A 14,267-nucleotide genomic window follows, 5' to 3' on the forward strand; every position below is an offset into this window, starting at 1 on the left:
ACATGATTTCCTGACAGAGCTTCCAGGGCTCAGGTGTGCCGCCCCTTGCCTCCCTGGGGGCAGTCAGGACACCAGCGTCAGTGGGTCCCACCCCAGCCTTCTGCGCAGCAGAGGTGTCAGACTGAAGAATTGAGCAGAAGGGGAGGCGGGGAGGAATGTAGCTGTGGTCCCTGAGTTCAGACAACTGACTGTAGAAAACGGTGTAAGGGTGGGGAAGAGCGGGGATGACTTTCTAGAGGAGACACTGGAGCAGACCAGGAGGATTTCGGGAGTGAGCACTCTGTAGCAAACGTCCAAAGGGAGAAAGGCACAGAGGGCACAGAGGAGTATGGGGGCGATGGAGCATTGTGAGGGGATAGGTTGGAACCATGGGCCAGGTCGTGGGGGTGCTAAATGCAGGAGGGAGGGTTTGGGGTTATGTCTGGATAGCGAGCTGTGGAAAGACTCCCACTTCCAATAGTGGTGTCAGAAAGATCCCTCTGACTGCTGCTGTATAGTCTGGCTGGGGCAAGCCTGGAGCCAGGGAGGTTGCTAAGAGGGCCGTGGCCAAGATCTGGGTGGAGGTGCTAAGAGCCTAAACACTGGCAAGCTCTGGAAGAGTGTAACAGGTCCCTCATCTGACTGGTCTCCTCCAGCAACAGCAAGCTCACTACCTCCTGAATAGCAGTCCTCCCCTTTGGCCAGCTCTACCCGAGAAAGCGTTTTTCTGTAGGCCAGGTTCAAGCCTGCCTTCCTGGGATGATGAGTGGGTGCAGGGGTCGAGAAGGAGATGCCATTCATTGTGCAAGAGGAAGGAAGCTTGGGGGAAAGTGTGGGGCCGCCGAGTTCAAGCTGAGAAACTTGGTGAAGAGGCTCTGTGACCTGTCGGTGGGCCCCCTGCTGCGCCAGCAGGGCCCAAGTACTAGCCCTAGGGTGGCCCCAGCCAGGTGAGATGCCAGCTGGGCACCCTGGCTGGCATTTGTGGCTGGACGCAGGGAAGCTCCTCAGCTGCCCCAGAACAGCAGAGCAAGCTGAGAGGAATTCGCACAACTGGCAGTTTTAGGCACACATTTTATTGTTGGGTTTTTCTTTAATAAAAGGCAAAAGAGTACACTTTTTGGGTGGACGATTAAAGGAGCGAAGACCCTATTTTAAGTAGTCTCCCAATCCTCATCCCTAAAACTGTAACATGTGCTATAGTTTAAAAAAAAAAAAAAAAAGCAAGCATGAAACTTACGATCTGGACTTCACCCCACCACCCCTCACGCCTCCATTAGGACAGAAATACATTCTCTGTTCCTGCTTACATACAGCCAGAGCTCCACACCTGGGCTGTGGCCTCCTCCTCCCCGCCCTACCCCCTTTTTACCACCCTACCTGCCCCAAAGCCTCGAGAAGCCCCCTGCTTAGAAAACGGGCACATACACACACATACTCAGAAACACGTATGTCTGGACCCTTCTCCGCATGGAGCCCCTGAAACATGCAGACCCCTCGCACTTTCCTCACTCACAGATGGGACACACCACAGATGGACCCTCCCCTTCCTCTGGGCTGCCCCCCTACCCACAGCTAGAATCCTTTCCACTTGGTCCCTGGCCCTGAGTATCTTGGAAACCATACACACGCGCACATACACACACACATGCTCACACACCCACTGCTCGTTCTCTTTTTTGGGGAAACAAAGGGTATGTTGGCCCTGCTCCCTGTCCCACCACAGATTGAAGACAGTGTCCTAAGGTCCTATTTGGGGAGGGCCTTGGGGAGAATCCCCAAGGGGGCTGTCCACTGGAGTGGGAGTAGACAAGGAGCTTCTCAGTCTGGGAGGGGGCCATGAAGGCTTCTAGGGAGCAGCCCCTGCACAGTCTGTGGATGCTCCAGGGAGGGGGCCCCTGCCCACTCAGATCTGCTCCTTGTGCTTCACGTGGGCCAGCTTCACATTCTCCTGCTCGTTGGAGGGCGGCGGCTGCTCCAGGTGGCAGCCGATCATGAGCTGGTACACGAAGACACCCGCAATGGAGCCCAGGAGCGGAGAGACGATGGGCACCCACCACCAGTGGCGGCCGGTCCTGGGGACAGACAGATGTGGTCAGAGGTGGGTGGGGCAGCAGAGGGGAGTCAGGCTAGGGCAGGCGGGTGGGGGCTGCACTCACGTGAAGACTTCGGAGCCCCAGCCAGCAATGGCGGTGAAAAGGCGGGGACCAAAGTCCCGGGCGGGATTGACGGCGTAGCCAGAGTTGAAACCCATGGAGGTGCCGATAACCAAGACCACCAGGCCCACAGTGAAGGCCTCCAGGCCTCGGGGGACGGGGTTGTTGTAGGGGTCAACAATGGCCAGCACACACACGATGAGGGAGGCGGTGCCAATGAACTGGGGAGTGGGAAGGACAGGGTGAGGAGCTGCTCTTATCCCACCCTCTGGTCCCTCCTCTGTCCTCGGCTCCTGGAGTCTTACCATTTCCCGTGTTCAGCCCTTTCCAGCAGTAGTGCTAGAATGTGAGCGTGCATAAAGGATCCTCTGCGGAACTGGCTGAATATGCCAATTCCTGTTTTGTTAAGTATCTGTCATCATGATTCTGATGCAGGAGTCCCCACACATTGAGAAACCCTGCTATGAACAAGGAGTCCTATCCCCCAGTCACCCATGAGCAGCTGAGCAGCTTGGTCCTCCTCCCTGTGTTCCCTTCATGATTCCCTGGCCCATACCTGGTCGAAGAATCCATTGACCATGTCCAAGTGTCCAGAGGGGTAGGTGGCAAAGATGCCCGCTGTGCCATTGGGGCCCGAGACTACAAGCTCATTCTTGGCAAAGTCCCAGATTGCATCTGGTGACAGATCAGACCCAGCGTGGGTGAGGGCAGAAGCCGACCCGCCGTCCTATCTCAGGCTGGGCCCACCCTCCTGGGGGATCGCAGGGGAGTACGTGACTGCTGTATTACTCAGGAGTCTTTGGAGGGTGGGCAGCCTGAGACTCCACAGTGGCCCAACTTGTTTCTTTCCCCTTATGCCCCCCACCTTGGGCCCGTGAGTGAATGAGTGAGTCATGAGCCTGGGGCTTGGGCAGGCCCCAGCTGTCTGTCATCAAAAGGCCTGGTACCAACAGGTCCCAAGCAGAGGAGGGAGGTAGTGGAGGATGGCAAGGTGGGGAATGCTCACCATAATACAGCCCAAAAACAATCCCAGCACCCAAGAAGGCTCCCAGCGTCTGAGCCAAGGCGTAGACGGGCAGCTTGATCCAGGGCTCCCGCGCCAAGAAACACATGGCAAAGGTCACAGCAGGGTTCAGGTGGGCCCCTGGGCAGAGGGGAGATGGGACCTATTAGTCACTGTAGCTTGCCACAGTGACCCCTAAGCTCCATGCTCCCCCTCTCTGGCCATCATATGCAGAGGTGCAGAGAAGGGTTCTTGTACCAGATGGTGGGTTGGACTACGTAACAGGCCAACTCTGATAATCGGATGCCAAGGTGAGAGTCAAAGGTTCAAAGTGTCAAGTTTCTTCTCCATTCTCCTCTTCCAAAGGCTCACAAAAACTGAGGCCACGGCTATGCCTTGCCCTTGGGAATGTCCCCCACCACCCCATTCCCCAGTTGGGTGCCTTGTGGGAATGCCGTTTGAGGGTAATGACCGAGGGTGGAGCACGGCCTTACCAGAGACCTGGCCAGCCACAAGGATGCCCAGGGTGACAGCAAAGCCGAAGGCTAGGTTGATGGTGAGGAAACCACCATGGGTGCCCCGGCTGAGCACCACCTGGGCCACGGAGCCACAGCCAAACATCTGTATCAGGAAACAGAACAGGCAGGAAGAGTGAGGCCCAGCAGCTCTCTCACTCCAGAGGGAAGGCGTGAATCCAGCAACCTCCGCCTGCTGTCATCTGGAGGACGGGGAAGCCCTTCCTGGAGGGAATCCAACCCACCCCCCTCCTACGGCAGCAGTACCCCGCAGAATAAGCAGACTTGCCCTCCCACCCACAATGCCCAAACTTTAATTTAACAGGGCCCTCTGGAAGGGACTGGAAGCAGAGTCTACAACTGGGAGCCCAAAAGATGGCTGGCCCATCTTCTCTGATTTTTCTGGAATCTCAGTAGGAGTGGGGTATAGAGGAGCAGCTTTCATCACCCAAGCAGTTTCTCCTGCAGCCCTTCAGGCCCAGCCCATGAAGTGGGAAGGCTCTCACTCATCCCCCACCTGCACTTGCCTCCTTCCACGTCCAAAAGAAGAGCTTTGTGGTTGGCGGGGGGAGGGTGGCTCAGGGCACCACCAGAAATAGGGAGGAGGCCAGAAGTTAGTCCACTTCTGCTTAATCTGAAATGTCAGAGCCCCTCCCTGCCCCTGTCCCGTTCCTGTCCCAGAGCCTCCTCTCTTCACCCACTCTGACCTCTCGGCCCTCAGGGGTCCAGGTTCCCTACTCATATGTGGAGGTCCTAAAGACAATGATCTGAGTGGCCCCTCTCACTAACCGCAGCAGGGCAGTGGAAGTGGGGAGACTGGTTCTGAGGTTTCTGCCCGTGATGGGGGGATTCAAGAGGGCGAAGGTCCCTGATGTCCCCCCAAGTATAGAACATCCGGTTCCTCTTATTTAAGTGTAAAAATGCTTCTATACCAGCCATAAAGACCTATTGCCCTGAGCCTCCAGAGTGTTCCCTAAAGCTGCTCACTGCAGCCCCTTTCCTGGGTTTCCTCTTCTATGTCCCCATGACTGGAAGTTTTATGCCTAGCCAGCGGGCAGCTCCCAAGACTTATGCTAAGGGCCCTTGTCCATTTGGATGGGTCAGTGTCCTATTGTACTGGGTTGTTAAGCATTTTGATTATCATCCCTCAGAAAGAATAAAAGATAGTGGGGAAGCCAGCAGCAGTGATGCAGGGCAAAGGTGTGTAGTAGGCAGGTGAGAGCAAAGATCAGAGACTGTGAGTATGTGGGGGGTGGGGAAGGCACATGGGGGTCCGGGGCACCCTGCCTGGTTTGGCAGGCCCTGGCCTCAGCTTTTTCCTGCCTGAGGCCCAAACCTGGCTTCATCCCAGGAGACCTTGGAGGGAAAAGCTGTCAGAGCCAGTTCCACCACCTTGGGGCTAATCTTCCTCTTCCTCCCCCTCCTTCTCCCTCTTTGCTAGGTACCCCAGAGAAAGGGGATCCCCTCACCCCAAGGCCAGCCCTGATCCTGCCACCACAGGCTCTGGGTTCCAGGCCCACAGAGGTATGCAGGCAAGCCCTCACCCAGCACGCAAGGGTCTCCCAGGCCCAGCCCCTCCTCTCCAGACCGCCCTTGAGGTTCTGCTTTTCACTGCCACCAGATGCCTTACCCGCACCCGAGCCTAAGCCTGAACCTGAAAGCCTTCACAGAAGTAACACCCTCCTTTTGTGGTTGAGGATAAGCCAAATGATCCTGGGGCTCAGTGTAAGGCCTGACTGCTCCCTTGCGGGAGAGGCTAACTGAGATGTGACAGGGGTTAGGGAGGCCCTTCTGTGAATGTGGAAGACAATGCTCTCGGACAGGGGAATGGACCATCAATCAGATGGGGGGGGGACACAAAACTCTGGCGCAGGAAGGTGAAAAGCACCTGCCCCTCTTCCCGTCTTGGAACAGGGAGAGAAGGGATGCGGATGACAGGTAGGGTCACTAGTCTTATAAGGGGCTGTGGATAAAGTGCCCCCCACCCTGGCTTCTCTCTTGCTGTTCCCGGAAGCCAAAGGTGAGTCTAAGACCTCTCCTCACCGTGGAGCCTGCTTTACCACCGCCACCCATTTGGGGCACCCCAGGCCTACCTACTTGCCTCTAGTTAAGCTTCTTAGTCCACAGGGGGCTGGCGGGTCTGCCTTACCTACAGTTGGAGCTGGGGCAGGGATGGAATAACCCATTCACCACAATGAAGCAACTGAACCCAGAAGTAAGCCGGGAGAAAACAGGTGCAACCACATGAGGGGCTGAAAATCAGAGAGTAGGTGGGACAGGAAATGGAGACTGAAAGTAGTGTGTCTGTCAGACCCAAGAAATGCAAACAAAGTCACCCAGGAACAACCTAGGAACAAAACTGGCGTAACCAGGGCGTCAGTGGACTGGGAGTAGCCCAGGCAGTGGAAGCGGCCTGCTCAGAGCAGCCACGAACTAACTCAGAGGTTGAGTTAGAGGCTGGGGAGTAACTCAGAGTGCTTGGGCACAGAGGATGATGGCATCTGTCTGCGTGACTGACAGGGCTTGGGAGCCACTCAGCACAAGAGGAGTGACTTTAGTGACACCAAGTCCTCTGTGCCCAGGGCACAGCTGCCTTCCACAGCCTCCTTATCTTCAGGATCCAACTTTCTCCCAGCTCTGCTGTTTGCACCTGTGTGGCCTCCGCCCTCTGCCCCCACCCGTGGCACACTGTCCTCACATCACGGGAACTTTTGGACTTTCTGAAGCTTAATTATTCATTAGGGGCCAGATATCCAGAACCCAAATAATCTAATAAGGGCCCATTTGTCAATGTCTCCACTGCCTCCCAGAGCTGGGACTCGTGGAACCTGGGGAGGTGAGAGCAGGAGAAGACCCTGGAGGTCTCAGTCTGCAGGGGTGACCACTGCCCCCAGCCTGTGGGCTGGGGCCCTGTAAAAGGGTAACCGATCAGAGCTGTCAGTGGGAGTAACTGCTGGCATTCTGTCAGGAGTCAGAGCTGTCATGGATGGGGTGAGAGCTAGGGGTAAGACCAGTCTGGAATGGGGGGGAGCAGACCTGGGAGAGGGGTCGGGCCTGCCTTGAAAAAGAGCCCCTCCAGCAGAGGGGTCGGGGATTGCGGGGGCTGGAGAGAGAAGGGCTTCTCCGGTCCCCTCCACTCACCACGAGGATGAGGGTCCCAAGGCACTCAGCCAGAGCCTGGCGAAGCAGCCGGTAACGGATGTGGAGCATCTCCCCGCAGCGTGACACCAGCTCCTTCTGTCGACCCATGGCGGGAGCGGCGGCGGCGGCGGCGGCGGCGGCGTGCGGGCGGAATGGGGCGCGAGCGCGGCAGGCAGGCAGCGGTGGCCTCGAGCGCCGGGTGGCGCCCTTTATACGAGCGGGAGGCAGGCGCCCCGCCCGGCCCGCAGCCCCGCCCGCCGAGCCCCGAGCCTGCCCGAGGTGTGGGCAGCCGCCCCCCCCACAGCTTGCCCAGGGACGCCGGTGGGGACGCTGGGCTGGGGGAAGCGGTTGAGGAAGGGAGGGGGAGGCTGTGAGGAGCTTTAGGGGTGAGGTTCGCTCCGGGGGGGCACTTAGGGGAGGAGGGGATTGCGCGGGTCTGAGAGGCAATGGTGGGGGCAGGCGGGTGCGGGACCGTGGCTGCGGAGAATGAAGCCGCCACTAGAGACCTCCTCGGGCCGCTCAGTGCGCCGGGCCGTCATCCACACGACGGTGCCGAGCCGGTGAGAGAGACAGGTCAGAAAGGAAGGGACCGGCCCCACCCCGCTCTCCAGGACGGCGGGACCCCGCGGGCCCCCAGTGAGGGGGCTGGATGGAGGAGGCTGTGCGCCCCGAGGGAGAAGAGCCCCTCTCATAGTCGGGACCTGGGTGGGCTCACAGAAGATACGCTGGGCGTCCATGGGCCGTCGTTCTTGTGCTGAGGACGTGTCCCATGTTGCATGTCCTGACCAGCTCTGTCCACAGCTGTGTCCACACATGACGTCTGTCCTGTGTACCAGATGGCACTTGGGCGTTTCTCATGGCTGTGCATATGCCTGTTGAACCTGGCTGGCTTGACTCCGTTTGCCACACGTGTACCTGCGTGTGTTTTGCACATGGCTCCAGAGGCTGAGCTGCAGCTGTCCTGACACGCCACATGCCACATGCTTGCCAGCAGGATGAGTCCCAGCTGTTTTTAACCCTCTCTTCCCCCACTCTCGCTGATCCCCAGCCAGGGGAGAGTTTGACCCTTAAAGAGGTTAAGCTGGCTAAACTGTGAGGTTGTCGGCCCCATCTGAGGTGGGGCATGAGGCATCCTGGTTCCCCATATTGCATTTAATAATTGGGAAACTGAGGTGTGGTGCCCTGAGCCCTACTTCCACAGGACTGGGAGCAAATCTGACCTCAGCCCAGTCAGGATGGCAGCATTTCCAGGGAGACCACATTTTCCAGAGGTTTTAATCCTGGTGGTCTAAGGGCCCTGGGGACTTATCCCTTGAGGAGTGGCTGTCAGAAATGAGGGCTCCAGAGATGACTCATGCCCAAAGAGATTTAGCAACACACTTTGGGTAAATTTACACAGTCGCAAAGGCACACGCGTGCACACACACACACACACACACACACACACACCCTGAGGCTGGCAGCCACACTCACCTATAAATACTGAGCTCTGTTCACATGCTCTTAGAATCCCATTCACATGAGAGCCTGGCCATGGGCTCAAACACATATGTAACCCACTCAAGAGGTCTCCCATGGCTCTTTGCCCAGGGAGAATCGCCCCCACTCCCTGGGCCCCCACGGGCTGGGAGGCCCCATGGTGAATCAGGGGGCCATCACCAAGTGTCTACCCACAGGCTCACTGCCAATCTGTGACTCAAGACACAACCCTAGACTCCTGATGCCAGAGCCCAGACTGTGGAAATGGGTACACACCCTCTACCATGCTGCCCTTTCTTCTCCCCATCGCGTGATGTGCTTCTCAGTCCCTCAATGCCTCAGATGGGGCTTCAAAGGCAGCACAGGACAGGAACTGGCAAGGGGCTCCTCCACACTGGAAGAAAGAAAGGAACCCAAGCCCACAGCACCCCATCCTCACCGTGGCCCACACTGGCCTGGCCTGGAAACTGGAGCACAGGAGAAAGATAGGGGCAGCTTTGCCACCAGCAGGCACAGGCAAGGCCCCATACACATGTGATTGCACTCAGCTGATAGGTGTTCACATGTGCTGCACCAAATACTCCCACCAAACGCATTCCTATCTAAAACTCGTGCGGACACACGTGTTCATACGTGTCCATACACGTGCACATTGGGATGGCTTTGGCTCAGAGCTGAGATTTGGAATGGGTAGGGCTTTGTGCTTCTTAGTGGGCCTGGAAGAGGGAGAAGGGTACAATGCCTTCCAAGGATCCCTTATTCCTGCCAGCCCTCCTGTGGGATTAAGAGGGGTCAGGGCCTGGAGATTTTGTCCAGAAGTGCCAGGCTGGCTTGAGTTTGGTGGCTGAAGCAGGACCTCACTATACGATTCTTCTCGTTGTAGTCCAATGTCAATGGCGCCCCCTGGGGCAAAAGATAGAAAGAAGCATGGCTTCACAGAGAAGTGATTGAAGCTTGGTAGGGCCAGGCTCTGAGTCACAGAACTTACCTACAACGCTCTGGGCTCCCTCCTGTGCTTTGAGAAGGAACACCAGTGCCAAGTGCAGGCTAGAAGCCAGCCCACCTGGGAGCTCTGGGAGGATGCAGATGAGGCCCCAGCTCCTCCCAGGGCATCTTGAGCAAGGTCTATGTCTCACCTGGGCGGGAGAGCTGAGCCCAGGAAGGGGCCTTGACAGCCCATCCACCCCAAGGGAGGCTGTGACTCCTTGAGGTGAGAGCTGGGGGAGTGGGTTCCCAGGCAAGGGAAGGGCTAAAGATGCAGGTCCCAGCTTGCTGGACCAGAGGGGCTGGTTGGGGCCCTGTAAGGGGACAGGGAGGTGGTGGCACACCCTTCATTTCCTGCCCCCCTAACTCTTTTTGCTTCAATAGGAGCACCTGAACCATCAGAAGATACATGGGCCTTGCTGTCAGCAAGTGGGGTAGAGAAGAGAGTAGACATTAGAAAACAAATCATGTTACAGTACCCCCAGCCTCTTCAAACCCCTTAATCTCCCCCAGAGTATTGGAGCGGGATGGGGGGAGTGGCAGACCAAAGCAGACATATAGACATTTTCCGTTTAGAAAGCACTTCCTCCCATTTGCAAAACAACCTCCCAAAGTGAGTCTATTGCCCCCCCTTTTACAGTTGACAAAACTGAGGTTTGGAAAGAAGTCACCTGCTAAGGTCTCAGCCACCAAGTGTTGAGCTGGGATCTTCAAACCCCACGGGGCTGAGGAGGAGAGGTAGAGAAGGGCAGAGAGGGCAGGGAGCCTCAGGTTTTGAGGCACAGGAGGAGCAGGGAGCCAAGATGCAGGAAGCCACTAAGTCTGTCCACACTTGAGCCCCCTTTCTAGAATGTGTCCCACTCTTAGGCCACTGCTGGACATTATTCCTGCTCCTAGGCCTCAGGAGTTGGGGGCTGGCTCTGGACTGGAATTGGGAGTGGAGAGCAGAGATGAATCATCCTATTATGAGCGTCCCCAGACTGGGGGGCGGGCGAGCATCTCCTCCTCTTGCGCCGGCAGTCACCCCGTGTCTGCAGACAAGATGGCAGCGAGCCCAAGGACACAAACTACCCTCCTGGCACCTCCAACCAGATGTCCAGCTGGACCCTGAGAAAGATCTACCTTTAGACCCATATCCCGGGGATTCTGAGTACACCTTCTGGTGTCCCTGAGGTGCCCTTGGCATCCTTTGGGGACAGCAGAGAGTCCTAGGGGAGGTAGAGGGATGGGGCAGAGGCCTGGACTCCTTGCTGAGGAACGGCCGGGAGTCACAAAGGCTAGGCTGCCACATGTCCTCCTGTGTGAATATGGACACGCATCCATGTGTGTTCTTGGCTGTGTGTGTGTATCCATGGAGGTCTGCACGGACACGTGGACGACCAAGGGCATCAGGACCTGCGTGAGCATTCGTGTGTCCAAGGGGCTCTGTGCGCATATCTGTGTGTGTCCCTGCCTGCGCCTGGCTGTGGGTCTAGGTCCAGTGTTTACAAAAGCCAGAGACATAGGATGGGGATCTGTTGAGGAGTCTGGAGATTAACCGGCCAGCCGTTTGGGCCTGCCCCGTGCCAGCCGAGGGGGAGGGGAGTTAGTGACAGGGAGCTGACCCAGACCAGACTATCTCCGCAAACAGGCCTGGGTGTCTGGAAGGCTCGGGTTCACACCTCAGGGATCAGATCCTTGAAGCCCCTGGGTTTTCTGTTTTCCTATCTTTTTCATTAGCAGAAAAGCTTCTGGAGGGGCGCCTGGGTGGCACAGCGGTTAAGCGTCTGCCTTCGGCTCAGGGCGTGATCCCGGCGTTATGGGATCGAGCCCCACATCAGGCTCTTCCGCTAAGAGCCTGCTTCTTCCTCTCCCACTCCCCCTGCTTGTGTTCCCTCTCTCGCTGGCTGTCTCTCTGTCGAAAAAAAAAAAAAAAAAATCTTTAAAAAAAAAAAAAAGAAAAAAAAGAAAAGCTTCTGGAACCAGGATGGTTGTTTCAGAGGATGAGGGGTCAGGACCAGAGGTTAAGGAGAAAGAGAAGCTCATGGGCTTCCTGGGGGTCCTGAATTAGGGCCTGGCATTTGCCTGGCCCCTGCAGCCAGGAAGGAAGCGTGGAGCTATTGGGAGGCTGAGGCAACCAGAGGCTTCCTGGAGGAGGAAACATTTGGCTGGGGATTTTATGGAAGGTCTTCCAGGTGAGAGCCTGCTGGGCCAGGCCATGATGAGAGCACCTGTAGTGAAGCCAGGGAGGGACACTGGTGGCACAGGAAGGGTCTTGGGTTCTGTACTAAGGGCCTGGACCTTATCGAGGAGCCAGAGATATTCAAGCTGTGCTTCTTTAATACCCAGAGCTCCGAGGAAACTCTCGCGGTGACTGTTCCAGCTGGAACTGGGGAGAGGGACGCCAAGGAGGCAGAGCCCTGGCCCCACCTCCCACTTCAGCCACAGTATTTTAACCATGTTACATCAGGGTTCTAAACAGGATGGTAATTGACAAATGTTCCACCGCTAAGAACAGAAGCTAATGGGAGACCTGAAGATTTTAAGCAGCGAAGTGGTATGGTCTCCATTTGTCAATTAATGGAAGGCATTGGAAGGATCCCTCCAGCTGCGAAGTGGAGGGTGTGTTGGAGGGGAGAGGCTGAGGCCCAGAGGCCTGGAAGGAAGCCACAGAGGAGGGAAGAAGGCCAGATGCAGGGCAATAGCTATAGGGAGCGAGGAGGGTTTGAACTGGGGACTTAGGGGGCAGAGTGAACAGGGCAGGTCGGCAAGAAGCTAAAATTGGAGGCAAGCAGAATTGGGAAGACAGGAACTTGAACCTGGGATGGGGCCCAGGACAACTGCTCTCTGAGAGGCCTGTGGTCGAAGGGGGCAGGATGGGGGACAGGCGGTGGAAGGAGGCTCTGCATCTGGTGTTCTGGAAAGGCCATGGGCATATGTGAGGCCCAGTATTCTCTCCCCTCATCCCAGCCCAGTCTGGGTGCTAATTACAGGCCAGCCACTGGCTGCCTGTCCCAGGGAAGAGGTGTCACAAGGGAAAGTGTCTAAGGGAGGGGATAGGCTCCAGCAGCCTGACTCTGCAGTCAGACTTCAGCTATGACTTCCTAAGGATCGCTAGACCTGGGATCAGTGGGAACCAGACTCCAGGGAGACCCACGGATTGGGAGATGGGGGTGGGGATTTTGTGGGGGCAGATTAGAGAAAGGCCAAGATGCCATATCTATCTATGCCATATAATATGATTTTGTTGTAGCAATAATTAGACCTCCACCATGTAATTGTCCTTTTTTTAAGTGGTTGGAATAATTAAGTTCTAGTCTCTTAGCAAGTGCCTTAATTATAATACCATATTGTTGGCTAGGGGGGCAGAGGAGACTCAGGCTTGAGCTTAGGTGGACCAGAGTGTGCACACTCCCACCCCTCCCCTATCCTGGGCTCTGCTCCTCTAGGTCTTGCTAACAGCTTTGTGCAACTGCCCTGGGTGGACAGAAAGCAGCAAGGCTGGCAGGTGGCCCAGAACAGGGGACAGGGCCAGGCTTTGCACTCCTCTCTGCCCCACTGCACAGATCTGGAACTCGGCTCTCCATTCCTTTATTCCTCCTCACCCCAGCCCTTGGCTCCAGGAAAGCCCAAGTTCAGCAGCAAGGCCTAGAGCCAGGATGCCTAGATTCTCTGGGTCTCCACCCCTAGCCCCCTGTGTGACCCTGGACAAGTTCCTACACCTCTCTGGGCCTCATGCAAACCAGAAAAATTATCCTCCCCATCCTGCTCTCAGAAGCTGAAGTAGGAAAGGGAAATGAGTCTCTCTCTGGGTTTGGAACACCCGGGTCCCTTTTAGTGCCGTGGGCAGTCTGAGAGTCCTTTCCCCCCATACTCCCCCCTCTCTCTTTGCAGCAGAGGGATGGGCAAGCAGGCTGGCCTATTCCTGAGTAGGGTAGGGGTGACTCACGTGCCCCAGGCTTCCCCTCCCCTTCATCTCTCACCTGGATTAATCTATGACTCACAAAGCAAGCACCGGATGTTGGGGGGGTTACATGTTTATTTACTGAGGTGGGGGCACTCAGACTAGCCCGAATCTGAGCAGCCCTCAGGACTTCACTGAATGTAACCTGCTGCAAGGACCCCCAGGCTTTGGGGTCTTGCTCTTCTTCTCCAAAGTAAGGTACTGGGCAGAGGAAAATAGGGTCTCCAGCTAAAATGATTCTGGTTTAATACTTTAATTTTTTTTTAAAAGATTTACTTATTTTAGAGAGAGAGAGCACTAGTGGGAGGGGCAGAGGGAGAGGGAGAGAGACTCTCAACCAGACTCTGCGCTCAGCGTGAAGTCTGACCTGGGACTCGATCCCACGAACCTGAGATCAGGACCTGAGCTGAAACCAAGTCGGATGTCCAACTGACTGTGCCACCCAAGCGCCCCGAAAGGATTCTGGTTTAGAGGAGGTGTCGATACCACAGGCAGAAGAGGAGACACTTTGAGAATTCACCAAATATAACTGTGTAGAGAGACTTAGAAGATCTGACAGAACTGGGGAAACCAAAGCCCCAAGAAAAAGGTTTTGTTTAAAGCCTTTAAATCCATAGGAAAAAATGGAGTTTTTGCCTTTTTTCTGAGAGCTTTTTCTCCTGACTTGCGCTTCAGAAAGAGAGATTTCCCCTTTTACAGCAAATAAGAGCAGAAGCAAAAATGTGTACACAGACTAGTGCATACAGACATGTCCCTGCCCCCCAACACAGAGCAGACAAATCACTCCATACATCAGACAGACTCCCACCCCATCCACGTCCACCTGCAAAGTTAAATGCAGATGCCCACAGAGGCGGACGCACCCACGGGAATGTGTAACCTACATCCTTGCTCACATAGTTCCTTCTAGTCTTCTCTCCTTCCCTTCCAATGAAGTTCCAGTTCCTCAGGCCACCCCCCNCAGGCCCCCCCCCCCCCCCCAGGTTATCTTCTACCACACCAGCCTCCTCACCTACTTCCCAGAGAAGATCTGAGGAAAACAGGCTGGAGCTGCAATGTGAGGGATTGAG

At 56.1% G+C, this 14,267-nt stretch overlaps 1 protein-coding gene across 2 annotated transcripts; it reads right to left on the reverse strand.

Annotated features, from left to right (window-relative positions):
* Positions 1-1,036: 1,036 nt before the first annotated feature.
* AQP3 (aquaporin 3 (Gill blood group)) lies at positions 1,037-6,985 on the reverse strand. 2 transcript variants are annotated; one of them, XM_019806854.2, is made up of 6 exons: positions 6,792-6,982; positions 3,630-3,756; positions 3,139-3,276; positions 2,689-2,807; positions 2,136-2,353; positions 1,037-2,051 (listed from the first exon to the last, which is right to left on the reverse strand). In XM_019806854.2, exons 1-6 carry the CDS (start codon positions 6,897-6,899, stop codon positions 1,883-1,885), a joined length of 879 nt encoding a protein of 292 aa, XP_019662413.2. In that variant the 5' UTR covers positions 6,900-6,982; the 3' UTR covers positions 1,037-1,882. The 2 variants fall into 2 exon arrangements, with proteins under 2 accessions (XP_019662413.2, XP_034519914.1); XM_034664023.1 differs by lacking the exon at positions 2,136-2,353 and having other exon boundaries at positions 6,792-6,985.
* Positions 6,986-14,267: the final 7,282 nt, after the last annotated feature.

Source organism: Ailuropoda melanoleuca, chromosome 7 (assembly GCF_002007445.2).
Source record: "Ailuropoda melanoleuca isolate Jingjing chromosome 7, ASM200744v2, whole genome shotgun sequence".
In the NCBI taxonomy this organism is placed as follows: Eukaryota; Metazoa; Chordata; class Mammalia; order Carnivora; family Ursidae; genus Ailuropoda; species Ailuropoda melanoleuca.

Bases quoted from the DNA above. Each gene is read 5' to 3' on its own strand.
- AQP3 (XM_034664023.1), bottom strand. From the start codon at position 6,899: ATGGGTCGACAGAAGGAGCTGGTGTCACGCTGCGGGGAGATGCTCCAC. The intron at 3,757-6,791 runs GTGAGTGGAGGG...TTCCTGATACAG, and splicing joins TTGGGACCCTCATCCTCGTG to ATGTTTGGCTGTGGCTCCGT. The intron at 3,277-3,629 runs GTAAGGCCGTGC...CCCTCTGCCCAG, and splicing joins TGTGGCTGGCCAGGTCTCTG to GGGCCCACCTGAACCCTGCT.